The sequence below is a fragment of the Sphaerodactylus townsendi genome, linkage group LG01, assembly GCF_021028975.2.
Source record: "Sphaerodactylus townsendi isolate TG3544 linkage group LG01, MPM_Stown_v2.3, whole genome shotgun sequence".
In the NCBI taxonomy this organism is placed as follows: domain Eukaryota; kingdom Metazoa; phylum Chordata; class Lepidosauria; order Squamata; family Sphaerodactylidae; genus Sphaerodactylus; species Sphaerodactylus townsendi.
Genome location: NC_059425.1, coordinates 107474347 through 107501443, shown reverse-complemented (window position 1 = coordinate 107501443; position 27097 = coordinate 107474347). Strand labels below are relative to the sequence as shown.

At 41.2% G+C, this 27097-nt stretch overlaps 1 protein-coding gene across 4 annotated transcripts in view; it reads left to right on the top strand.

Annotated features, from left to right (window-relative positions):
- PDE7B (phosphodiesterase 7B) overlaps nt 1–27097 on the top strand; it is a 179517-nt gene that overhangs the window by 116717 nt on the left and 35703 nt on the right. For all 4 annotated transcript variants that reach the window (XM_048490045.1, XM_048490038.1, XM_048490029.1 and 1 more), the window contains one exon: nt 23288–23371. In XM_048490045.1, the coding sequence (XP_048346002.1) occupies nt 23288–23371 (84 nt within the window). The remainder of the gene's footprint in view (nt 1–23287; nt 23372–27097) is intronic.

The window sequence follows — 27097 nt, the reverse complement described above, 5'->3', positions numbered from 1 at the left end:
GCTTTTCAAAACACCATTGTGGGGGGAATACGCCACTGCAGCTGTGCTCCAGCAATGTGAATTCCTCCCCCACAATGACATTTTTTCCCAGCGGCACACCTGTCTTTATGGCCCTTGTGGAGTGGACCTTAGAGGTTGGCAACACTAAGGAGGAAGAATTCAAACCTTCTTCCCATGCTGTTTTTGGAATGTAGTCGCCCAGGGGCACAGAGGAGAGCATTATTTGCTCTATGTGTAGCCAGCACATGCCACCACTTGGTGCCCATGCTGACTCCTTCAAAGCAAATAATCCTTTCACCTGCAGCCCCTTGGGCTATTTCAGCTGCCATAAATGGCACAGGGGCGAAGGCAGAAATACTTTGTTCTCCCACCCTGTAGTTGTGATCTGATTCATGCCCTCATGTGCATTTACTCATGAATAATCCCTGAGACATTTGCAATGTCTAGTTAGGCTGTTAAGTGGATGTTGGTGGAACAATACTGTTGCCAACTTGTACTTCCAGATCCCTTCACCGGGCCTCAGCTATTGAGTTCAGGACAAAGAGTGACAGGTGACCTTGCTTTATATTCCAAGTCCACTGCAAGTGTAACTGCTACAAGGAAGTAAATGCTGCAAGCCATCTTCATCCTGTGAACCTATTATGGTCAGAACTGAAGGATGCCATTCTTTTGGCACCAAATCAATTGCTGGAGCTTGTGCTGTGCTGAAGTGAATTAAAGAAGCTCTTAAAGAACAGTGTTATGGTCTAGTATTGGACAAAACACAGTGATGAATAATCAGATAATCAGAGCTGTCTACTGAGATCCTATTAATCAACAACTTGAAATAGCTTTCTAGTCAACAAAATGGCCCATAGTAATAAATATTGTGCTTAGTAGCCAGTATCTGAACTGTGAAAAGAAATATGGATCTCTTGTCATCTGTATCCTGTTCTGTGCATAGAAGACATTGAATCCTCCTCAGTAGAAAGACTTTTATTAACTCTTGGAGGAATTATTTCCAACAGCACTTCCCAGTCAGTCTGCAATGATTCAATTCTCAATGTACCTTTCAAGGGAAACATTTTTCAGGCCTCTGGAAGTCAGCCATTAAATGTCCATGTAACACCTTGGGCACTGTTTTTCAACACATCTTGTGGATCCCTAATTGGGGTTTTCACCATACCACAAAATTTCAGGCATTCCTTTGAAATAAGAAGGAATGTATGCCATGCTCTGGGAGTAAATGAAAAAAAAATCTTAAAAACACTATTCATTATCTTTTAGACAGCATGAAAAGCAATGCTTTTTAATAAAGAGGAAACAAGACTGTATTACTATTTCCTCAACACTTTACATTTCAAGTGATTCTGTACTTACAGCTATGCTATATAAGCTAATCAATAAAGAATTCTGGAAAAGGAAATTGAAACCTGCACCTGAACCAAGCTTCTTAGGAGGCGAATCCGAGGAACTAACGAAGATAGTGGTAGACAAGGAAGAAGTTCTGGCAGCCATTGATAAACTAAATGCTACCAAATCCCCTGGCCCAGATTGCATTCACCCAAGAGTTCTTAAAGAGCTCAAGCATGAAATTGCTGATGTTCTCACTTTAATATGCAACTTATCCTTGAAATCAGGCTCCATCCCTGAAGACTGGAAGATGGCCAATGTCACACCAATCTTTAAGAAAGGATCTAGGGGGGACCCGGGAAATTACAGGCCAGTCAGTTTGACATCTGTTCCTGGTAAATTAGTAGAATCTGTCATTAAAGATAAAATTATAAAACATGTACAAAAGCAAAACCTGCTGAGAAAGAGTCAGCATGGCTTTTGCAGAGGCAAATCCTGTCTTACAAACTTACTAGAGTTCTTTGAGGATGTAAATAGGCATGTGGATAGGGGGAACCAGTGGACATTGTCTACTTGGATTTCCAAAAGGCTTTTGACAAAGTTCCTCACCAGAGACTATTGAGAAAACTCAGCAATGAAGGAATAAGAGGGGAAGTCCTCCTATGGATTAAAAACTGGTTGAGAAACAGGAAGCAAAGAGTGGGTGTAAATGGGAAATTCTCACAATGGAGAGATGTGGGGAGTGGTGTCCCCCAAGGATCCGTATTGGGACCAGTGCTCTTTAACCTATTCATAAACGACCTGGAAGTAGGGGTGGGTAGCGTGGTGGCCAAGTTTGAAGATGATACCAAATTATGTAGGGTGGTGAGAACCACAAAGGATTGCGAAGAGCTCCAAGCGGACCTTGATAAATTAGGTGAGTGGGCTAAGAAATGGCAAATGCAGTTCAATGTAGCAAAATGCAAAGTGATGCACATAGGGGCAAAAAATCCAAACTTCACATACACGCTACAGGGGTCAGTGCTATCAGTCACAGACCAGGAAAGGGATTTGGGCGTCTTAATTGATAGTTCCATGGGAATGTCAACTCAATGTATGGCAGCTGTGAAAAAGGCAAACTCTATGCTGGGGATAATCAGGAAAGGAATTGATAATAAAACTGCAAAGATTGTCATGCCCTTATATAAAGCCGTGGTGCGACCACACTTGGAGTACTGTGTTCAGTTCTGGTCACCACATCTCAAAAAGGATGTCATGCCCTTATATAAAGCCGTGGTGCGACCACACTTGGAGTACTGTGTTCAGTTCTGGTCACCACATCTCAAAAAGGATATTGAAGAGATAGAAAAAGTGCAGAGAAGGGCAACGAGGATGATTGAGGGACTGGAGCACCTTCCTTATGAGGAAAGGCTGCAGCGTTTGGGACTCTTTAGTTTGGAGAGGAGACGTCTGAGGGGGGATATGATTGAAGTCTATAAAATTATGCATGGGGTAGAAAATGTTGACAGAGAGAAATTTTTCTCTCTTTCTCACAATACTAGAACCAGGGGGCATTCATTGAAAATGCTGGGGGGAAGAATTAGAACTAATAAAAGGAAACACTTCTTCACGCAACGTGTGATTGGTGTTTGGAATATGCTGCCACAGGAGGTGGTGATGGCCACTAACCTGGATAGCTTTAAAAGGGGCTTGGACAGATTTATGGAGGAGAAGTCAATTTATGGCTACCAATCTTGATCCTCTTTGATCTGAGATTGCAAATGCCTTAGCAGACCAGGTGCTCGGGAGCAACAGCCACAGAAGGCCATTGCTTTCACATCCTACATGTGAACTCCCAAAGGCACCTGGTGGGCCACTGCGAGTAGCAGAGAGCTGGACTAGATGGACTCTGGTCTGATCCAGCTGGCTTGTTCTTATGTTCTTATGTTCTTATGAAAATTCTGTGAAACTTTCAGAACTTCCAACCCTCCAGTCATATGAATAAAATTCAGTTTCCATTTCCTAGTATGAATCTTTTATCTTATCATTTCTAAGATTAAAGGGCAGGGAACACATCTAACAAGTGGAAGTGCAAGTGGTAAATTATTTATTCCCATTTTACATTCCAATTAGACTTTTTAAAAATTTCAATGAGTTTTGAGCAATTAGCTCTTTGTCAGGGGACTGTCAGAATACATAAATAGATAAATATTACTTACAGATAGCTTTTGATCAGGGAATTGTGGGACAATTAAGCTAATTCCTTGATACACATTGGGTTCTTCATGCTGAAAAAAAATTCCTCCTCACCTGCAGATTCTGGGGAGAGGGCATGCTCTCTTTTGTGGTACTGTTTCTTCAGTGTGTTTAACTCTGATTATATGAAAGGTATCTTTATCTTTTTGAATGGCAAAGATAGATTATGAAATGAATCTCTTTCTGGGGTTGTTAGCCCAGAAGATTTATGGGCAGGCCTTGCTGATGACAATGCAGACATTACAGTGACATCACTTCCATTGTGACCCCATTTAACTAGAGTTTTGGGAAAATGTCTGAATGTTGCCCTTATGGGCTAACCTCACTTCCAAATTGTGCCAGTTTGTTCCTGGTACTATCTTCCCGCACCCCCACCCCCCATTGCCTTCCTGGCCCAGGGGGTGGCGGCTTAGGAAGAGGGATGCCAGATGGAGGTTTCTTGCCCAAGGAAACCTCACAGTCTTAATTATTGTTTCACATGTTCTTTTCTGGCAGGAAAAGCACATATATGTAGGGATACCCTGTGTGGATGAACATGTGTGATGACTTCATGCAGATATGTTGCCTCATTAAGAACTTACCTTTTTTCAGTTTCCAGCAGTGGCCCTCTAAAAATTCACAAAAGGTAATAGCTATTCCATGTTTTTCTCAAATACAGTACTTGTGAGACATATTTTTTCATAGTGTCTTTCTAACTTCAGCAGTTCTCAAATGTTCTAGCTTGTTTAAGCAAGTGCTGTGCAGCAGTTGCGGAGCTACAAGGGGGCGGGGGTGTGTGCGCCGTGCTCCGGGTGCATGCCTGGGAAGGGGTGGAAAATCACCCCCAAGCCCCTCCTCCCCAAGCCCCTCCCCCTTCCCACACTTACTTTAGTTCCTTTCCTTTTTCAGAACTTTTTCAGGCTGCAAAAGGCCTGTTTGCAGTAAAAACGGCTTGAGGAACTACAGTTCCTAGGAGAACTTGTGAGCCCCAAGGTCTCCTGGGAACTGTAGTTCCTTAGGTAATTTTTACTGCAAACAGGCCTTTTGCAGCCTGAAAAAGGAAAGGAACTATGGGAAGTAGGGAAGGGGGAGTGCCGTGGGGGGTCCATGGGGTGTCGGAAAATTAGAATGCACACCAGACGCAGTTTGGCCCAGCTATGCCTCTGCTGTGCAATCTTATTCAGTCTTTACAGAAGTTAAAATCAATGGTTTGGATGGATCTTGTGCAAAATTTCCACTTGTGCAAGAGCTCCAGCATAACCAGAAACTCAACAGACCACAGTAGCTGATTGTGCTACATCAAACTTATCATATCCCTACTTGTATTTCCACTCATGTAAGATCTGTTGAAGTAATATCTGGACCTTATAATATATAGACTAGGTGCAAGCTGCACTGTGCTGCCTGTTTCCACTTGAGAGTTGCTGGATCCAAGCCAATAAATAGAATTACACTGACAATACTGAAAACTTGTTCTGGCTTTCTGAAGCCTGCTTATGTCACCCAACAAACCTTGTTTAAGAGTTGTTTTAAAAGATGGAACATTAAGGATGTGATAACTTTCTGGGTGAATGGGCACACAAAATCTGTTTGTTCAAGTAGAAGATATACCACGTTCTTCTTGGGGGAGGGGAATCAGAGTGGTTAGAGTGTTGGATTAGGACCTCAGAGATACAGGTTCAAATCCCAACTGACTGAAGAATGCTCAGTGACCTTGGAGTAGTCCCTCTCTCTCAACCTGTCACACAGGGTTCTTGTGAGGGTAAAATAGAGGTGGGAAGATTGATGTATGAGCATTGAGCTCCTTAGAGGAAGTACAGAATAAAAATGTCCTAATAAAATAATAAAGAACAAAAGCCAGTAGCATGTCCCTCATGTAGGTTAACTAGAATATATGCATACAAACAAATTAACCATGAATTATATTTGTGAAATTTACATTCAATGATTCATCTCACAAGTTATCTAACTTGTGAGATTGTTTTCAGTAGAAAAATATCTTAACTATGGTTCTGTTACAGACTATGACATAAACTGTCTGTCCATGACGGTAATATTATCAGAAGCAGAGACATAAGCTAGTTAGAATGTGTGTTATACTGGAGAATTGGGGGGGGGGGGGGGGGTAGTATACCAAGTTGGAAAATACAGTTTTTTCAGCCTCCTTAAATAAGTGTGTGTGATTCTATCCAGAGACTGAAAAGATCTTAGGCGAACAAATAGACTATGTACCAAAGGCTATTGAGATTAGAAATGAAAGCTCAGTTTGCCAACAAGTGTTTGCTCCAAGTCTCCATGTGGTCACCGTTGCTACAGTTGGTTGAATCAGTGGGTTGATTTATTTGTGTGCCGTGTTTTGTAGAGATTTTGTTAAGGCATGATAGGTTGCTATGCTGGACTCAAATAAGGAGCTCCTCGACTGAAACATTCACATCACAGACATGATCCATTTGTACAAAATGGGTATGGAGAATGGGCCTGAGTTTTTTCTCTGAGGGTAAAAAAAGTTTGAGAAGGAGAGATTAACAAGTTTTTGTTCAGCGATGCATGCTCAACATTGCATATTCATAGTATGTGACGAGTCAGAAAGAAAATGAAAGCACAATAAAAGAGAAGAAATTCTGCTACTAAAAGTAATACACTCTGGTTTATTGTATTCAGTATTCTCCTATATAAATGAATGCCTTGCTTTTGAAAGATCTTAATCAATCATATAAATTTTTTTGGGCATTTATACAGCACTACTGTATTGCCCTTGCCCTTGATATTAGCTGGAAATGAGCCTTCAAAAGACCACCCAGGCACAGTAGCATAGTGCCAAGGGGGTGGGTGGGGACGCGCGATGCACTGGGTGCATGCCCCTGTGGGAGCATAGCAAGGGCATTCTGGGGGCATGGGCATGGCAGGGGCGCATGGCGCACGCGTGTCCTGGGCGCAGTTTCTCCTCGCTCCGCCCCTACCCAGGTTCCAAAGTATTCTTATGGTCCAGTGCTAAAATAGGTTGCCACAATGAACTATGAAGCATTACAGCCTTCCTGTCTGAAATTGTTTCAAGATGGACCAATTTTCCATCATCATCAGTGTAGCCTTGAAATTGTTCTCATTAGCCCGGTAGTTTCTCCCCCTTCCCAAAACTGAGACAGAAATGAATCTTTACCGTTTTAGAAGACAGTGATATTTCATGGTAGAATAAAAACATATCAAAACATGTATTTGGGAATAGGTAATGTGAAAAATCAGATCCCTCTTTCTTGTAGTCGGAAGTATAAATGCTTTGCTGACAAACGATTCTAAATAATTACATTTTTCTTTCCATTATTAACGTAATCCTGGCTTGCAAAAATAGACAAACCTAAAGGACATTCTCCTGAAACAGGTATTCCACACAAGTTACCTGACCTAAGTGCAATGGTTTTGGGAAGCAGATCTCTCTCTCTCTCTCTCTCTCTCTCTCTCTCTCTCTCTCTCTCTCTCTCTCTCTCTCCCTCCCTCCCCCCCCCCCATTTTCCACAGTATCATGCTGTATTTTTTCACCTCCAACGATTTCCCCTGGCTCTTCTTCAGTGTTTCTCAAACTGCTTTGCTCTAAAATTTTGGGAAAGATTGTAGTAATGCCTGGATGCTATGTGGGTGAGTAAATCCAGATGTTTTGGCACATAGGAGTAATCAGTCGGTGCCAGCTGCAATTAGCATCTTTAATTCTAAGATTCTTCCTGTAATACTGTATGGTATCCTGATTTGGATACAAGCATACAATAAAGTTGAGAAAATCCAAGCAACTTTCCTTCAAAAGATCTTAAGGTGCCCCCAGCGGTGTTAATTACTTGACCCTATGGTTGGAACTGGACAGTACTTGGGCTGGAACTGGACAGTACTTGGTTGAAATGAAAGCTTGGCTTGCAATGTTTAAGTTTCGGCTAAAATTGTCAAAGGACACAGTGCCACTGGATAGTGTGCAACTGACTTATCTCTGTGATACTCCAAGATCATATTCCCGTGTCCCCTCAGCCAGATGGAGCTACGCAGGGAAGAGGGACAAGTTTGAAACAAAATGGTGTGCTGAAACTGGCACTGGGTGCACATTGCCATTTTTCAAAAACACCGGTTGGGGGTGAAAATAGTGGTGCTGCCTTGATTCGAAGGTGGCAGCCATGGGAAGTCCCTCCCTCAACCGGTGTTCTTACCAGGCCCATGCCAGTGAAGTTGGCCTATGCGGAATCTGCCCAAGTCTTAAAATGTGACTTGTCTGTTGCTTGATGAACTGTGCAGGCCTGTTGACAATGACCATATACATTAGCAAACACGATTGCTGCTGTGGCTGCTGCTGCATAAGCTCCTTTGAAATGAACAGCAGATACATCAACAAAGCTCAGTGGACTGTGCTTTTAAGAATCATGGGGGGGAAAGAATAGATGTTGCAAGGCAGCAATGTTTGACTGACTTCTCCCTTCATAATGTCAGCATTGTGTTCCTGCTTCAGTTGCCTCTAGCTGTTTTTCCAGAATGAAGTACTGCACCTCTTAGGTTTGCATTATGAGCACAAATGAAAAGGTTGTATTTATTCCACTCATCTATATCATACAGTTGTGGCATCCTTTAAAAAACATCTATTATTTGTTGGGAGGTTTTTGTTTTAAAAAATGAGTTCTTGGTTTCCAGTGCTATGAAGACAAATTAAGAAATATTTTAGTAGCATGTGATGAAGTCTCAGAAATTTGGCTGTCATCCGGGCTATGTGGCCCTGGTCTGGTTGTTTTAGTTCCTAATGTTTCATCCACATCTACAGCTGGCATCATCATGGCAAGATCTGTTTCTCCACACTGTGCCATGGAAAGAAATACATCTCACAGTGATATGCCCTCTGGAGTTGCCAGCCATGGATGCAGACAAAACATTAGGAGCAAAAACTGTCAGATCACAACCAGAAAACCCACAATAGCCAGTTGATTTCGGCCATGAAAGCCTTTGACAGTATGATCAGAAACTCGTTTATTTTCTCTTTCCTAAGGGTGCTGTTTCCGATTGACCTTCCTAGCTCATGCCCTTTCCTTAATCCCTGTCCTCAGAATTTTTTACAACACTTGAGTTTTAGGCCCCAAATAAAGTAGGCAAAGTCTTCAATGTGTATGTATGCTTCAGAGTATTTTGGGGTCCTTAATAGCACCGTAATCATTGTCCTGGGTCAGTGCAACAACATCTACACCTTGTAGCAGGTCTTAAGTTCCACTCAGAACCAAGTCCAGGGTCTCTCCCCTTCTAGTTAGCTCCATAATCAACTGTGCCAACACACAGTTGTGATGGATAGCTGAATACTGTTGAGTTGTCCCAGTCATGAAACATTGAATGACAGAAGACTCATAAATAATACAACAACAGAGAATTCTTTAGTTGACAATTGAGAGAGACAGAAGCTGACAGTTAGAGGCTGGCAGCCACAGTGAGAGGAGTGCAAGTTGTTTAGTATTTAAAAAAGGTTCTGTGTGAGGAAAGTGAATTATCTTTCCCTAAGGGAAATAGCTCCAAAGTTTTAAGAAAGAAAACTGGGAAACTGTATGTTTTGTTCATGTTTTTTAAGAAGGTTATAACTGTTCAACTAAGCAATGACTGCCAAGGATTCGTTCTATCTGAAAAGTATCAACACCTGTCTGTGAAATACATTAGCTACATCCTGAGTACAAAATATCTGTTGTTTATAAATATCCTAAGTTTCCTCATTCCTGTTGTTGTGTTACCTGCCAAGTTTATTTTCTGAAACCTCCCTAACCATCTGACTTTACCATTTCTCCAAATGAGAAAAATAACAGCTTTGAGTTTTTATTTCATTAAGCTTCTCTTGTGCCACATGTTGACATATAAATAAAGAGTTTTTGGTGAATTCCTCATTATCTAAAGTGTGGGACAGCAGAACAAGAGATAATTCATAAGTCTCAGGAGTGATAGTGGCAGTTGGTGAGAAAACATAAATAAATAACAAGTTCCGTTGTAAAGATCCTTTATGATACTTATGACCCAATCCAGATGTGGGGGCTGAATCATCACATAGAGGCAGTGCAGGGCCATGTCAGCAGACTTGCCCTCCCTGGGGCACATACCCTGACAAAGTGACAACAGCAGAGAAAATCCTGACTTGGGTTTTTATGAGAAAATGTCTATTGTCCTCCCAAACTGTTATGTCCATTTATTAGAAGGGTTGTCTATACAGCTCATGGGCAAGACTAGAACAAAAATGTGTACAAACATTTAAAAATAAAGTACCATAGAACCCCATCCCGATCTAATCAATTTAGAGCTAAGAAAAACAGTGGTAGAATCAAGTGAGTAAAGCAAATTCAGATGCATTAAAATATAATAAAGAAAATTCCAGTGTGATGATCAACCTATAATTAAATAAGTTATTATGGAATCTTAAAGCCCTAGATACTTGCATTGATTTGCTGGAAGAAAAGCCTTACATCAGGGGTAGATCAAATGCTTCATGTAAAGACCTGGATTCAGTCCATCTCCAGTGAAAGAGATTCAGTTCTTGGGAAATACCTTTGACTGACACCTTGGAGAGCCATTGCCAGATACAATAGGCCGTATTGGGCTATGGACCAACCATCTAACAATAGAAGGCAACAGGGCACTGATCCGCATCTAGCAAGATTCTTAGGCTGAAGAGTAGTTCAATGTTCATGCCACTTTTGGCTGAAAGGAGGAAGCAATCTGCAACCTAGCTACTTTTGGCAAGGTGGACTGTTGCCAGAGCAGTCACGGAAGACTGAAAATGGATTGCAAAAACTAAAACTGAGCAAGTTATTCCTTCCCTGTGTACAGTGTCCTGGCTACCATGTCACACCACACTCCCAGTCTTTTACATTTTTGAAACTTTTTACTGATTTCAGAGGGAAAGGCAAAACTTTGTAAAAGAGATTTCTTAGCTAGATTTGATCACAGTTCAACCATCCTGCTCTGATGAGGTCCTTTCTATTTCTTGCCCACTACCCTTTCATTTGTCTGTCATCTTCTTTTTGGCAAGAACACATTTACAAAGCTTGATTCTTTTTTTAGGCAACAGTTGTTGAAAAGATTCTAGGAGCAAAGAAGGCAGGGAATTGGGGGGGGGATAGAGAATTGTCTTTCATTCTGTGACAGCTGTAATATCATGTAAATTATTACTTAATGGAGAGTAATTACAAAGTGTTTGGCAAGTACTGCTTCCTCCCCAAAAGATTTTCACACAAAAGAGGCAAGATGTTGAACCTGCTGCATAGTGCAGGAGCAGCTGATTATATCTCATTTTTTGTACATAACAAGTGAGACTTTTAAAGATGGTACAATAGCCATGACACACAGAAGAACATCATGTTCCAGGCAGTAGGATTTTTCTTCCTTTTTCATAGCAAATCTACACTGTCATTTTTTAAACTCAACAATGTTATTGCTTCTTGTGTGCATGTGCTCTGATTCCTCAGTTCAGCGGTTCTCAACCTATGGGTCGCGACCCCTTTGGGGGTTGAACAACCCTTTCACAGGGGTCTCCTAAGACTCTGCATCAGTGCTCTCCATATGTAAAATGGATAAATGTTAGGGTTGGGGGTCACCAAAACATGAGGACCTCTATTAAAGGGTGGCGGCATTAGGAGGTTGAGAACCACTGCTTCAGTTGCATGTTGTTCTTATTGGAAACCGGTTACTTGGGTGTATGTAATTTTAATCTGCCATTTAATACTGTACCATACATGCTGCTATTATTATTCCTCTAAGAATGAACCAAATTCAAATATTGATATTGTCAGTTTTCATTGCTAATGGCACCACCTTATGTTACTTCCTTGAATTAACAGCATTTTGGAAATGTGCCAATGACTCTCAAAGTACTTTTCTAGCATTACCTCAGAACAGATTTACCCGCCCATCAGCTATAATTTTTACCTGCAGTAGGACTGAAAACAGAGACTTAAGTGGCATTGCCAAAATCCTTTAGACAGCAGTGTGAGGTACAGTTTCTGTTCTTGCTATTCTGGAGCAAAGCTATATTAACTATGGCTTTGTGTCAGGGTTCCTCTGAACCACATCTGAACGTGTGAGGGAGATCAATCTGCCACAGGCAGTGTTTGGCCCATGGACCACCACTTCCCAACCTCTCAGTTAAAGCCTATTTGGCTTTAACTCAACAGTCCCAAACGCAGTTACGTTAATGGGTCAGTCCTCTAACTGGTTATTTTGGTTATTTTATTTTATTTGGTATTGGTTATTTTAACTATTATAATATTGTGATGTTTATGTTGTAACCCGCCCTGAGCCCTATGGGGATAGGGTGGGATAGAAATTAAATAAACAAACAAATAAATAGGTGTTGTAGTACTGATGTGCCTAGGATGGGGCTAATGTACTGTAGAATACAAATGCTCATGGGATTGGCTGTGGCTCAGTTCCTGAGCAACAGCCTTCCCATTCTGAAGGTCCAAGGTTCAGTCTCTAGTATCTACAGTTAAAGAACATCAGTTACTTGGAAAGACTTTCCTTGCCTGAGAAGAATCTGGACAGCTGTTGTCAGTCTGAATTGACAGTATTGAACGAGATAAATCAGTGGTGTGACTCAGTATGAAGTAGCTTTGCATGTTTGATTTGCAGCTACACTAAATTGAATCCCCATCCCTAAGCAAAGCAATGAGGGAAGGAACAGCACCCTCTTGTCACTTATATCGATAGAATCCTGTGGCTTTGCCTCATTTGCCATGTATAGGATACTGGTGGAAGCAGCCTTTTGCAGCCTGGCTGCTGCTATAGATTGATAGAGCTGGGCTTCTTGATGATAAAAAGTACTTCATTCTAAATCAATCTGCTTTAAGTTTAAATGCTGGCTGTTAGATCTAATGATGTTGGTTTCACTGGACTGTGGTTAGGACTTTGTGTACAATTAACAAGTTCCCTTGTCTTCATACTGACTCAGTCCTGTAACAAACATGGTAAGGAGTTCTAATTTTCAGCCCCAAAACCTTGGCTGGGCCTGTTTTATCGTAAGCAGGTTTTAATTTGATGCTAGCTATTTTACACACCCACTGTGATATAATGATCTTTGTTGTACTGGTGTAGCAAAAGGGGATCAAAATAAGGTTGCCAACTTCATCTTGGGAAATTTCTGGAGATTTGGGGGAAAAGGCTGAGAAGGTAAGAATTTGGGGACAGGAGGGAGCTCAGGGATTTAATATATATATATTAATGACAAAGAGTTTAATGACAAAGAGTTTATCCTCCAAAGCTGCCATTTTTTTCCAGGGGAACTGATCTCTGTAGTCTAGATATCAGTTGTCATCTAGAAGATCCCCAGGCCCAAATGAGAATTGGCAACCCTAGCTCTTAAATATTCTAGCCTGCTACCTTTTATCCTCTGTTTCCCCATGTACAAAAAAGCAAAAACAAGACAAAAATGAATTATTATTGAAGGGGCAATCTACAGCCATATTATTTATGGTTAGCAGTCCTACTGAGACCCACTCTATACAGCTGCAGAAATAATTTTAATCTTGCGGGAAATATTTATCACCTCCACCAAAGTAACAGGGTACTAAATCACATTTTGCTGCCCAGCAGCAGTCTTGTGCCAATAAGTTGAGAGCCTTTAGAAATGTTATTCGCGAGGCAATTTAGTACCTCTAGTTATTGGACCACATTTTTAATTAATATGAGCATAGGTTCATGATTTTTGGATTGGCTGGTTCTTAACCCCATTCTGCTTATGCTAGGCAACAGGTAATCAAGAGACCCGTGCTGGAAACTTTTATTACTTATTTTATTTTACAAAATGCATACCCAGCCTTTCTGCCCTCTCAAGAGGCCACCAAGGCAACTAACAAATTAAAACATAGATGATAAAATTACACCTTAAATACTGTTAAAATCAACCTCTCCCCAAAATACACACATCAGTAAAACAATTAAAAACAGATCTAAAATATATACCAAGATATACAAACAACAATTAAATCGGGGTGCTGTGTGGTTTCCAGGCTGTATGGCCGTGTTCTAGCAGCATTCTCTCCTGAAGTTTCGCCTGCATCTGTGGCTGGCATCTTCAGAGGATCTGATAGTAGGAATGGAAAGCAAGTAGAGTATATATACTGTGAGGTCAAAAGGTGAGGCCATCTGAATAGAGTAGCCTGGCATGTGAGTCAAAACAATTAAATCACTGAGCAGGAAGAAGGAATCACTAAGCAGCGTCACCCTAGCAAAAAAGTCTACATCCACTGGCAGAAGATGTTTGGAGAAATGGACATGAAAGATGGCTGTAGGCAGGACTAGAGAATAGGCAGTTTGCATCCCAATATCCCTTATTAGCAACCTCTGGACAGAGATTAGTTGCACACAGCAAAAATTTGGGATGTTTTGTGTTGACTTTTTTCCTGTACAGTTAGAAAAACTCAATCCACGGAGGGAAGGTCTATCCAATGCTTCTCAAAGTAAAATAAAGCAATCCACCAAGTGGCTAAGATTCTCTTATTGTGTCTGCATATCTTCAAAGAAAGCTCCTAAAAAAAAAAGGAAACCTATATATTGCCAGAATTGGTAGGAAAAGCTGAGTACAACTATGTACATTTGGACTGAAAAGACACCCAGGATTGTAGCCTGCAGAGCAGAGGTGGAGCGAGGGGAAACCACACCTGGAGTGCATGCACGCCCTGCGCTCCTGACGTGGCATCACCTGCCCTGCAACGCCATGCTGCGCCCCCACCACGCCCCCTTGATGGTCTGGTCACGCCTCTGGCGCTGCTCCGCCCAGGGCGTCGCACCCACTCGTCCCATGGGTGCTATGCCACTGCTGCAGAGCAAACATCCTGGGGCAACCTTCAGCAAATGGAGGCAGGGAGAAGCCCTTCAGCAACACACAAAATGTCAGGTGCAAGCAATGGGTGAAACTGATCAGAGAGCAAAATGGTTGGGCAGGAAACAGCTTCTTTTCCCCTCTGATGCCTTTGCTGTTCTGAACCAAACCAGCAGCCACTTCTTTTAAGATGTACACTGGACATTTTGGGTATGCAGAGTGAAAAGAAGCAGTCACCTTTTTAAAGACATCCCACAGACTTCTTTTTGTGCTATGTGGAACGGACCAGAGAAAGTGAGTGTTTGCATGAAAAGGCTGATAGTTATGGTTAAGTTGCAACTGTTTAGGAGTACCATTTCAGGAATTCTTTGGGTGAGATCAATCATAAAGAACAAAAGTAAAGCTATGCTGGATCAGTCCAAGGTCCATCAAGTCCCAGTCTGTCCACACAGTGGCCAACTAGATGCCTCTAGAAAGCCCACAAACTAGAAATTTGCAGTTGCATTATCCTGCCTGTGTTCCACAGCACCTAATATAATAGGAATGCTCCTCTGATACTGGAGAGGATAGGTTTGCATCATGGCCAGGATCCATTTTGACTAGTAACCATAAATTGCCATATCCTCCCAGAACATGTTCTCTCCCCTCTTAAAGCTTTCCAAATTGCAGGCATCACTTCATCCTGGGGCAGAGAGTTCCACAATTTAACTATGTTGTGTGAAAAAAAAATTGATTTTGTCTGTTTGAATCGCTCACCTTTCAGCTTCAGCAAATGACCCCACATTCTAGTATTATGAGAAGAGAAAAGTTTCTTCCTGTCTACTCTCCACACAGTGCATAATTTAGTAGACTTTTATCATGTTTCATTTTATCTGCTTTTTTCTAAGCCCTAAGCATTTTAACTGCAACTCTTGGGCAGTGGCTCTAGCCCCATGATCATTTTGCTTGCTCTTTTCTGTACCTTCTCAAGCTCTGCAATATCTCCTGCAGCGAGGGCAGCAATAAAATTGAAGCCACAACATTCAAATTGAAAAATAAAATAAAGTTTTAATGCAGTCGGACAGAGTTTCGTTCGGTCGAGAGTGAAGCACGCAGCAGCTCGGTGGTACACTGGCACACAGGCGCAATGTACACTGAGCACTAGGCAAGGCGCAAGGCCAAGCCTGGCAAAATGCACTCAACACAGAAAAATACAGACTTCTTATAGTAATTTTAGTGGTTACATCATAGACTGAATTATACAATAACAATACAGGGCTGTCAAGGTCCATTAAGCTTCTTCTTCTGAGATGTCCAGGTCTTATCTTTGGTGAGGAAACACCTCCAGATAGTTGTCCTTGTGATAATGCAGATGTTTGTCTGCTGACTCTTATGCATATTTATCTTGACGTTCCATCCTGTATTTGGCTGTTAATGGGCATTTCTAAACTTACAGTTTTGGGAGAGGCTTTCAGTTTGGCTTAGTGATTATATTATTCTTTAGTGATTTTTCCCGAAGTAGGAGGAAATTACTTAACATAAATTCTGCCATCAGCTGTGGGCTTTTCTTGGGGGTGTGTGACAATTACTTGGGGCTATGTCAAAATGCAAAAGGGGTTTGCCTGATTCATTAACTGTCTGCATCCTGTTTCTCTGGGTCCACCTTTAGCATAATCTAATCTTTTGTTTCAGCCAGCTTGCAACTTAGATAATGGTTTCAGAGAATAATACATTTTTACAGCAGTAAGGAAAACCTTTGCAGAAGACCAGAATAAAACCTAAATTCTACTAACATTATATATCTATCAAAACTATATTAAAAACAAAATAATTATTATCTGTCCCTCTGGCTACATCATTTTAGATGTGATGACCAGAATGGTACAAAGTATTCCAAGTGTGAACTCACCATTAGTTTGTATACAGGTGATATGATAGCAGCAGTTTTATTCTCTATTCCTTGTGTAATTATGGCCAGCATGGAATTTGTCTTTTACAGCAGCCACATACTGGGTTGACATTTTCATCATGCTGTCCACTACAACTAAGATCCCTTTCTTGGTCTGTCATTGCCCATTAGTGTATATGAGAAGTTGGTATTGTTCTCCAATATGCATCACTTTACACTTGTTCACACTGAATCTCATTTGCCATTTTAATTTCCATTTCTCCAGTTTGGAGATATCCTTTTGGGGCTCTTCACAATATGTTTTTGTTTTAACCACTCTAAATAATTTGGTGTTATCTGCAAACTTGGTCACCTCACTGTTCACCTCCAGCTCCAGGTCACTGATGAACAGGTTGAAAAGCATCAGTCCCTGAGGGACCCCTCTGCTTATATCCTTCAATTCTGAGAACTGATCATTTATTCCTAGTCTCCACTTCCTCAGTCAGATCTCAGTCCATAAGACTTGTCTTCTTATCCCATGACTATGAAGTTTGCTTAACGATCTTTGGCGGGAGACTTTGTCAAAATCATTTTGGAAATCCAAATACACAGTGCTGACAAGCTCATATTAAAAGGTATGATTCATTCATGAATTTTATTACCACATTTTCAGACAACACCTCTGCAGTGACGGAGCGAGAGAAAACTGCGCCTGAAGTACGACCTGCCCGTGTGTGCCCACGCCCCGATCTGCCCGCCCCGCCCCCTATCCACCCATGCCCATGGCCCACCTACGCCCTGCCCCTGGGAGGAGGGTCTGGGAGCAATTTTCTGCCCGGGCGTGGTGCCCCCCATCCCATTGCTGCTTCACCACTGCACACCTGTAAATGCTCAAATAAACAGAACAAAATAAATCAGCACTCCAACAAATGGCTTGCATGTTTGAAAAGCAAAGAAGTTAGGCATCTGGACAAGTTCTGACATGTTGTGACATGTCTGTTCTATATTTCAGATAATTTTTTCAGTTTAATTCCTGCTACCTGCTGATCTGCTCCTGCTTTATTAAGAGAAGGTTAGTGTTCAGATCATAGATCTGAAGAAATTGGAGCTCAACTCAACAATAAAATTAATCACTGAAGAAACAGGTAGTTAAGTACAGTGATGTGAAACCTGAAGCCTGAAGTCTGTTTTTGTCCCCAGTTCAAGCACCCTTCTATTTATTTACCATATTTATAGTCTGTCTTCTTGCTTGGACTTAAGGTGCATTACACAGAGTGAGTTGATAAAACTGACAGGATAAGCCATCAATGTACAATGCAGCAGGCTCTTTCTTATGTTCTTAACAGGAACTAGGGTTGTAGAACCAACCAGAAGTCTAAAAACAGAACTGAACCAAGGCATAAGTGTTAATGTAAACATTAAGTGGTGCAAAATTTCACAATAAAATTTAATCCACAGCAAACTATACACAGTTGTACAAACCACAGTCCCCAATGATTTATTCAGGTAACTTTGTGACACCCTTTATACATTGCTACCTTGTTGATCTTCCAGATGCTCAATAAATCCCTAAGGAGGTTGCCAAAATAGAGAATTTATCAATTCCTTACAAGCCCAAATATATGATGATAAAGTGTGAGAGGCCTGATTTAGTGCAATACATGAAATAATGCTGACTGTTCATGGACCAAGTAAACGTCCTCACAGCCCCAAGAAAAGCTCTAATCAGAGTCATTTATGTAGCAAAGAAACTCATCTGAAGGAAAGCCTAGTTCAAGATGTCCATTATATAACAAGCCAAGGCACTGATAAGCTAATGTTTTACTCCCTGTCGCACAGTTCAACCTAATATTTCAGAATGGCCTCCCAAGAGGATATACGTTCTCACCAGCTTAGTCAGAAGCCCACTGATATTTCCTAAATTCAGTTTTTTTCTAATCTAAATGCAGTTCTGAAGCTGGTCACTTCCACATTCCTGCCTTTTTGCAATGGGTATATCCGATACCTGTGATTTCTGAAGAGATCTGTTCTGTGCTAGATAATATTTTTTAAATTCTAAAATTGTTTCTTGTTAACTTAAATGTATCTTTCTTACAGTATTTCTAGCACTTGGGGAAACTAGTACTTTTCTTCTCTTGTTAAACTTATCAAGAGTCAAATTTGTGGTGAAGCTACATGTTGAGATCCAAAGTTTTTTTCTTCTATCTTCCCATTATTAACATCAGCATTTATTCTTTTACAGCAGGAGGAAAATAACCTTTTTTTGGATTTCCTCCAAAGCAAAGAAAGCTATGTAGATTGGGACAGTGAATCAGTGGAGGAATATTAGCTTTAACAAATGGAAGGTTCCATATCAGTTAATCAGATCAACGGGCACTTCCGTTAAATGATGTCAGGTATCAGTGGTAGGAAGGACATTTCCCTGCTTCAGAAGAGCAGCTGCTAGTCAGAGCAGATGGCATTGAGCTACAGGGACCAAAGGTCTGGCTCCATAAAAGACTCGCATATTTAAATGATTTCTGTAGAGAAGCTGTTGCTTACACCCATACTGGATTACAAGCAGGTTTATGGGGCCAGAAAGGACTATGCACACCATTGTACACACGCTATAAAAAGGCTGCCATGCAGATGACAGCAAATGGCCATAGCCTATAATTTTAGGACTTCATTCAAGATTGTGCAGGTCATATGCATTTATCATTTTGAACTGAGTAATGGCTTGTGACCAGGGGTGTGGGGGGGAATGGTGTCTGGGGCAAAATAGCACCCAGGCCCTGCCCCCTTTGGAGCCTCCTCACAGAGCCCTGCCCCCCCACTTACTTTATTTCAGCGGGCCGCTGGCTGAAAAAAAGCCTGCTCCAGCTGCCGGGGCCTGGCTGGTGAGGGGGGAAGGGGCGCGGGGGCACCCTCCTGCAGAGCCCTGCCCCCATGAGCCCCACCCCCATGAGCCCCTACCCCCTGCAGAGCCCCTCCTGCAGAGCCCCTGTTTTATTTCAGCTGGTATCTGGCTGAAAGAACAGCATGCTTTGGCCGCCGGGGCCTGGCTGGTGTGGTGGGGCATAGTGAGAGAGAAGGGGGAGGGTGTTGAGGCAATTTCTGCCCCCACGTTATCCCAATGGCATGTGCCCGGGGCGGGGCGCCTCACCCCATCCCATTATCGCTACACCACTGCTTGTGACCAAAGACATTTGAGGCTGCAGTTTGTGAGCTCTAACACTGAAGTAACTATTGGTTAGACTACTTGAAGATTTGCAAACAGTTTAAACTGAAAGTTACACACAATGCATCTGTTTTGCATGAAACTTTAGAGAAAATAAAATAAAAAACCATATTCACAAGTAGATCTACTGTGTGGATTGGGATAACTCACAAAGTGGCAATTGTAAAAAATTCCTGCCAAAATCAATGATCTCATTGTTTGCTTATCTTGTTCTTGCTCATTGTTACCTTGTAAGCATTGGCAGGGAGAACTACAGTATTTGGTGGGGGGGATATTCTGCTTTGCATGAATGGCATGAGGTTGTGGTGAGTCAGAAATTGCAGTCTGTGGTCTTATCTTTGCACAAAGTTGCTTGCCCAGGGGCTGTACTCTGCTGAAATTCTAAAAAGTTTATTAAAAAGTATCATAGCTCAGCTCCTGACATGTTCTGCAGTTTGTTTTCAAAGGCCATTTGAAGACGAGTCTAGGGGATTTGATGATTCAGCTATGAGTCTGCTGTACTGAATAGTAAAAACAAGGCATTGGTTAGTAAAGGTGGATTCCACACAGCATACATATAACAGGTTATAAAAGAACCTGTTTTCCATTCACATGTGTGTCCTCCACCCATTCAGGGAGTGATTGGAGTTCATGGAAACAATCCGGCTTGATTTCGTGCCTTCTCACAGAGACATTTTTCTCTCTCTTTTTTTAAATTTCCTGCAACACGTGCGTGGCTGCACAGGCATACAGAAATGAACCCCTGCAGCCATGTCAATAGTCCCACAATTCAATCGGTTGCACCTGCAAAGCTGTTTGTGTGAAACACACAAAAGGAAAAAAAGTGATCTCCTTGCAACAGCTGGGCAATAATGAATGTGTTGCTGTAGATCTATATGGCGGTCAGGCTCACTGCCAAGGGGAGAAAATGTGCTCGGGGGGCTGTCGAGCACTCAGAAAATCTGCCCACAATGTGCTGGGTGACATGCACAGGGTGGCAGGCAGGCTGATTCTCCCTGACATAGTGGACTGTGCAGAACCTAAAGTGAATGGGTAGAAGAGAGGGAAATAAAGTGTCTCCTGTCTGTTGTGTTTGTACAGGAGTGCCTCCAACCCAAGATTGTGCAAAAGGATTGCTGGTTTAGCAATTTTTGAAAATCCTGGGTTGAGAGAAATAAAATAAGTCAAACTCGTTTTGGGAATGGGATCTGTACAAAGGTGACCCCCCCTCCCTCCCCTCACACGGTTTTTTATCACCTTGCAGACATATATCAAAGAACTGTGCAGAATCCACCAAAGAACTGTATATTCTAAAACTTAAGGTACAGGCAAGCCACCCCGGTAAGCATCACTAGTGTTTCTAGTTAGAATGTAGGAAATTCCTGGGGAAAAAATGCTGACTCATTTTCTACCACCTCCTATTACCAATATTGTGGTTAGTTTTTCCATGGTGTTATTGTAGCTGTAACTTTCCCTTGAGTGCTCAACTAAGTGTGTTGTTCTGTCTTGATACTGAGTGCAGAAGAGGGAGATGCCAACATGGAGCTGAGCCACTAAGATGCAGTGAAGCTATAGGTGCCTGAGTGCTTCAATCTGGAAGCCTAAAAGGAAAATTGGTTATCTGATCGTGTCAAAGATACTTAGTGGGGAGGCAGGAAAGAGAATTAGGAAGTGGAGGTGAAGAAGCTTTGCTGGGTAGAAGAAGATTCAAGACAGCAGTATAATTTCCCCACACCACCACCAGGCAGTAATATGTGCTCAGAAGCTCCATGTCCCCACAGAGAGTTACTCCCAGGAAAGTGTTCTTCCAGTGGCACTGTAAGAGAACAGTTGTAAGCATATTTACTTAGAATCACACACAAATCTATTCAGTGTGGCTTATTCCCAGGACAGTGTTCATAGGGCTGTACTATTAGTCATGATAAACATAAAACATGGAGTGCTGATTCCGAGCCCTGTGGTTCCTTTAAAGAATAATACATGTTGTGCAATAGCCATGAAAATGTGCTAGAGTTGAAAATGCATGTGAATTTTGCAGGGAAGACCTATGATTAAGAGGGGGCGCCATTGTTTTTCCTGTGAACAGATCTTCAAAGTTGAGCTTCTGCTTCTGTGTATATTGCTTTTAATTTGTATTCTTCCCTGGATACTTATCCACAATGATGTGGATTTCTGGCAAAAAAAATTCAGATGCCTTGAAACATGATCCAATTTAGCTTGTTCTTTTTGACTTATATTTAATTTTTAAAAATTAAGTACCCCATGTCAATTTTGTGCCCTGATGTCAGTAAACACTTCAATTGAAATATTAGGGCAAAGTATGGCTTCAGTGTTAATGTTAAAAAAAATTTTTCACAATTTTCTATGCAAATAATTTCATTTGAATAATACTTGTAAAATGTTAAAGGCAATGTAGCATGTACTTCCTTTATGAGACAGTGTGCTATAGTGGTGAAGAGGAGGTTCACTCTAATCTGGAGAACCAGGTTTGATTCCCCACTCTGCCACTTGAGCTGTGGAGGCTTATCTGGTGAACCAGATTAGCTTGTATACTCCAACACATGCCAGCTGGGTGATCTTGGGCTAGTCACAGTTCTTCTGAGCTCTCTCAGCCCCACCCACCTCACAGGGTGTTTGTGGGGGGGTGGGAAGGGAAAGGAGATTGTAAGCACCTTTGAGTCTCCTTACAGGAAAGAAACGAGGGATATAAATCAAAACTACTACTACTACTACTCTTCTTCTTCATGTTGTTTAAAAGAAAACCCAAAGGTACTGAAAACTGTCGAAGGCTTTCACGGCCGGAATCACTTGGGTGCTGTGTGGTTTCCGGGCTGTATGGCCGTGTTGTAGCAGCATTCTCTCCTGACGTTTCGCCTACATCTGTGGCTGGCATCAGAGATCCTCTGAAGATGCCAGCCATAGATGCAGGCGAAACGTCAGGAGAGAATGCTGCTAGAACATGGCCATACAGCCCGGAAACCATACAGCACCCAAGCACTGAAAACTGTTGACTTAGTAGTTTAAGCAAGCCACCAAGAGCTGTGCATGGTATGCCAAAGATGTAGTTGTCCTGTTGTCTATTTCACCATTTATGCTGTCTCCTATTGCGGTCAGTTGGGCAACTCAGATTCATACTCTATAGCCATGGTGGCGAACCTTTGGCACTCCAGATGTTATGGACTACAATTCCCATCAGCCCCTTCCAGCATGGCCAATTGGCCTAGCTGGCAAGGGCTGATGGGAACTGTAGTCCATAACATCTGGAGTGCCAAAGGTTCGCCACCACTGCTCTATAGCATGTCCTTCATTACTTGATTGTTGCCTATGAGATTGGTGTTTACAACATCCACAATATGAGAGAAAATCTATCAGTGAAAAGTTAATCTTTGTGTGTGATTTGACTTGTTCAGTCAATAGGTTAATTCATACCTTGATTGCTTTAGAATTTTTATAGAATTTGGATTATTATATGTATTTCTGGTTTTATCCTCCCTCCACCCCAATTACAAATCAATAAAACATAGCTTTAATTTTTAAGGAGCTGGGGTCCCCATAAGCGGATTCCTTGCAGGGCTCTGGGTGGGAAAAGTTGTTTTTTGAGATAGAGGCATTATGTTTGTGCATATGCAGGCGTGTGTGTGTGTGTGTGTGCGCGCGCGTGCTCTTTGTTGGGTGTACACATGTTCATTTATGTTTTACTGTTGATCATACATTAACCTTTCACTTAACTTTTTTGATATTTAAAACTAAGCAGACTGAACTTTGTTTCTAAGCTGATAGTTTTGATTAAGTTAATCTCATAACTCAAGACAATTTAGTTTTTTCTTCAAAAAAGTATATCTAGTAATTATTTGATTATCATGTCTTACAGGAGATGCACGGCTGAGAGGTCAGACAGGGGTTCTCTCTGAGCGACGTGGTTCCTACCCATTTATAGACTTCCGTCTTCTCAACAGTAAGTACATCACTGCTTGGGAAGTGGGATGATATGGGAGCATTAAGATTACAGTTTAAGTTCTACTTGTACACACACACACACACACACACAATTTTTTATACTCTGTGTCCAATAATTTTGTTGCATTTTGACTTCATAGGTACTTTTTTCATTTGTTTTCACAGTGTATATGCTCAGCGTATACTCTAAGGAATACTTCACTTATGGTCTACTTTTAAAAATCCCTCTTCCCATCATTCATCTTCCTGTAGCCACATTCCAGTGCCTATTATTGTGGTTACTACTAGTGACATAAAGTATGAATATAGGAGAATACAATATACAGTTGAATAGGACCTCATGCACACAACATTCCTCTTCAGCATATCTTCTCATAGAAGCAGGAACATGTCTGCTTGCTATTGGCATGAAGGATTTCTAGTGATCGATCCAAACCACAGTTATTAACTGTGTTAAAGCTGCTTCACTGATCTTTGAAAAATGTTTTCATTTGATGGAATTCTTGAGCAGTCCGTGAATCTAGCTATTTGGCAGTGGTTTGTACATATCATGCCTTCTGTAACCAAACACTCATGGGGGCCATTCTGTGATTTCTGAGAGAAAGCTGTTTCGAGGCATGATGGAAAAGCCCCAAATCTGCAGTTTGCAGCATTTGAAATGGACACCGAGAGGTACTGAAGACATAATCAGATTAGATAGTGCTGGCTGCAAGACAGATGGGCCAGAGGCTATTAGGATAGAAAAATAGAAACGGCTGCTTACTCTGTCTCTCTTTGAAAATATAGAAGCCAGCTCTAATCAGAACAAAAGTGCCCCTTTTATGGTAAAAAAAGAAAGAAAACTGTAATAGTTCTGATATTAGCAATTTTGGATGAAGAGACCGTGGAATCCAAACTGGAGAACATTATCTAGTGGATAGAGGGCATGCTATTTGTCCTCTATCTCAGTAGCTTACAGAAAACTGTAGAATCTTTGTACCTTCCTGATGTTTGGTATGTGAAAAAACTAAGGAGGTCAAATAAGGTAGACAAAATGTCTTATTAAAACCCTAGGGTCAGTTTCCAAAAGGTTTTAGGAAGATAAAATTCTGATGGTCAAGATCATTTATGAACTAATTTTCTTTCCATAAATTTGTTGGATTCTGGAATGTGATTCATCCACATAATGTTCCAGATGTTTTAGAATTCTTTTTCTGTTAGTAAGAGCCATGGTTTGTATAAACTGTACACAGTCTAGAAAAACGAGGCACTCTGTGCACTGTTGTGTAAATTCTAGTATTGAATTTTTACTTCATTCAATTTTTCTTTTATTGGTGTCTAGTCTATCTTGGCTTGCACCAATGGGTTCTTACTAGTAAGGCAAAAATAATTTAATTCTCTGGTTGACTTAAGTTGTTTAGTGAGTCACTGAACCAGATCCTTGGTGATTAAAATTATCTTTCATTATGCTATGATGTAGTCTGTCCATGACTGATACAGCACATTTCTTGATTGCCTTAATTATGAACAAAAAGGAATTCCATACATCACAATTGCAGTAGTTTGGTGAATCACAGCACAGAGTGAAGAGAACTGAATGTGCTTTCCTGGTGTACGGTTCAAACTGAGAAGGTGTTATTAAACATTAGAAAACTTTAACCCAACCAGGAGCTTAGACTTAGGAACAAATTTAATGTACTCTACCGTCAATATACATCAGAAACACAGGGAAAGCCTCACATACTATATATACTATTTTCAAACCACAAAAGCTGTTTTTGTATATGTATATGCAAATTGAGGACAGGAATGTCGAGTGGGTTTTACCTACAATTGGTACTGCTAAATCTTTTATATTGCAGACCTAAGCATGGGCTGTTAGTGTGGTTCTGCTATTGCAGTGACATACTCCCTGCATATCTGCAAGTGTGTCCCCTTTCTGCTCTGTGCATATTAACTAATACCAACTGTTGAAGGAAGAAGGGTCATTGAGGCAACACAGAGGATAGGTATATGTGATGGCATGCAGAATCATTGTCAGCACTCACAGCTTGAGGAAAGAATTCTATAAAAATTATTATCCTTTTCCTTCATTCCTTTTTTATGTAAAGTGCCCCTCTTGATATAGTTTTTAAGAAAGCTGTAGGCTTAGTTGGTATCCTTAGCTGTCCTGTGGCTTGGAGGTAGAAAAAGAACAAGAGAAAAATAATTTGGATTTATACCCTGCGTTTCTCAACCATAAGAAGTCTCAAAGTGGTTAACAGACTTCTTCCCTTTCTCTGCCTGCAACAAACATCTTGTGAGATGGGTGGGGTTGAGAGCGTTCTGAGAAAACTGTGACTGGCCCAAGATCACACAGCAGGCTTTGAGGAAACAAACCTGGTTCACCAGATTAGAGTCTGCCACTTGTGTGGAGGAGTGAAGGTTCAAACCCAGATTAGAGCCCACCATTCTTAACCACTACACCACACTGGTGTGGCAAGAGGTTGCTGGAGACCTTTGTATTTTCATTCTCCCAATTCATTATTCTATGGGAATTTTTCAGTTACACTACAGTTGTCTCTGGCTTAACATTATACCCTTGCAAGGGGCAGGGAGCAGACGGAAATGCTTTAGATACTAAGTTCCTTTCATCCCACAACACACCCCTAATAGCATGCCAGCACCAGGGTAATCTTGGTATGACCCTGGCACTAGTGTTTCTCTGTACCAGCATATTTCCAGATATGTTGCCATATTATCAAATTACACATATCATCAAAATACACTAGCTCAAGGCTTGGTCCTAAACTGCTCAGAGACAAGTGTTCAGGATCGTTCCCTTAATCTCATGGTCTGAACCTTTTGCCAAATACTTAAGGACAATTAATATCTCTGTGTTGTATCTTCCAAATTTTCCCAGCTTCCTGGTAAAATGTGTGCCCTGTTAATTATTATGGAAGTCAAAGGAGTGCCATTTGAATTTTCTACCTTCAGCTGTCTTTGGCTACCTCTGGCTGTATATATAGATTCACAAGTATGGCATTAATACTTTGGACTTCTGGCACATTTATCAAAAAGCTCATCATTTCTGTTAGGCAGTTAGTTACAGAATATATTTAAAACTTCTAAAAGTTTCTGATGCAGCTCAAAAGTTAAAACACATAACACAAAAATTAGCAGCAGTGTTGCAATTAAATGAGAGATAAAAAGCCACAGCACAAAGTTAGCAACAATATTTAGTGCATTGTGGAGGGCTTTCTGGGCCACAGAGAGAAACACATCTTACCATGACATGCCTCTGAAGATGCCAGTCATAGATGCGGGCGAAACATTAGGAACAAAAGCTACCAGACCAATCCTGAAACCCACAACTGCAAATATTTAGTGCCTCATTAAAAATACCCAGGACAGAAGTGCTAGATATTAACCAAAATGTATTAATTAATTTGTTTAAACATTTTATTTTCACTTCTGTTCCAATTGGGGCCCTCAAGGCAGCAATTAAAATCATTAAGATCATATTAAACATATAGATATGTTTAGCAATAATTGACAACATAAACAGGAAAGAGGGTCAATTAAAGGAACAACAAAAGAAACAAAAAGACCATCACCCACAGGCAGAACATAACAATAGAAAGAGATAGATGCAAATTCCCGGAAAAGACATCTCACAGCTTTGGCCAAGGGGGAAAAAAGAAGAGGAGGAGAAGGAGGAGTTTGGATTTATACCCCACCTTTCTCTCCTGTAAGGAGACTTAAG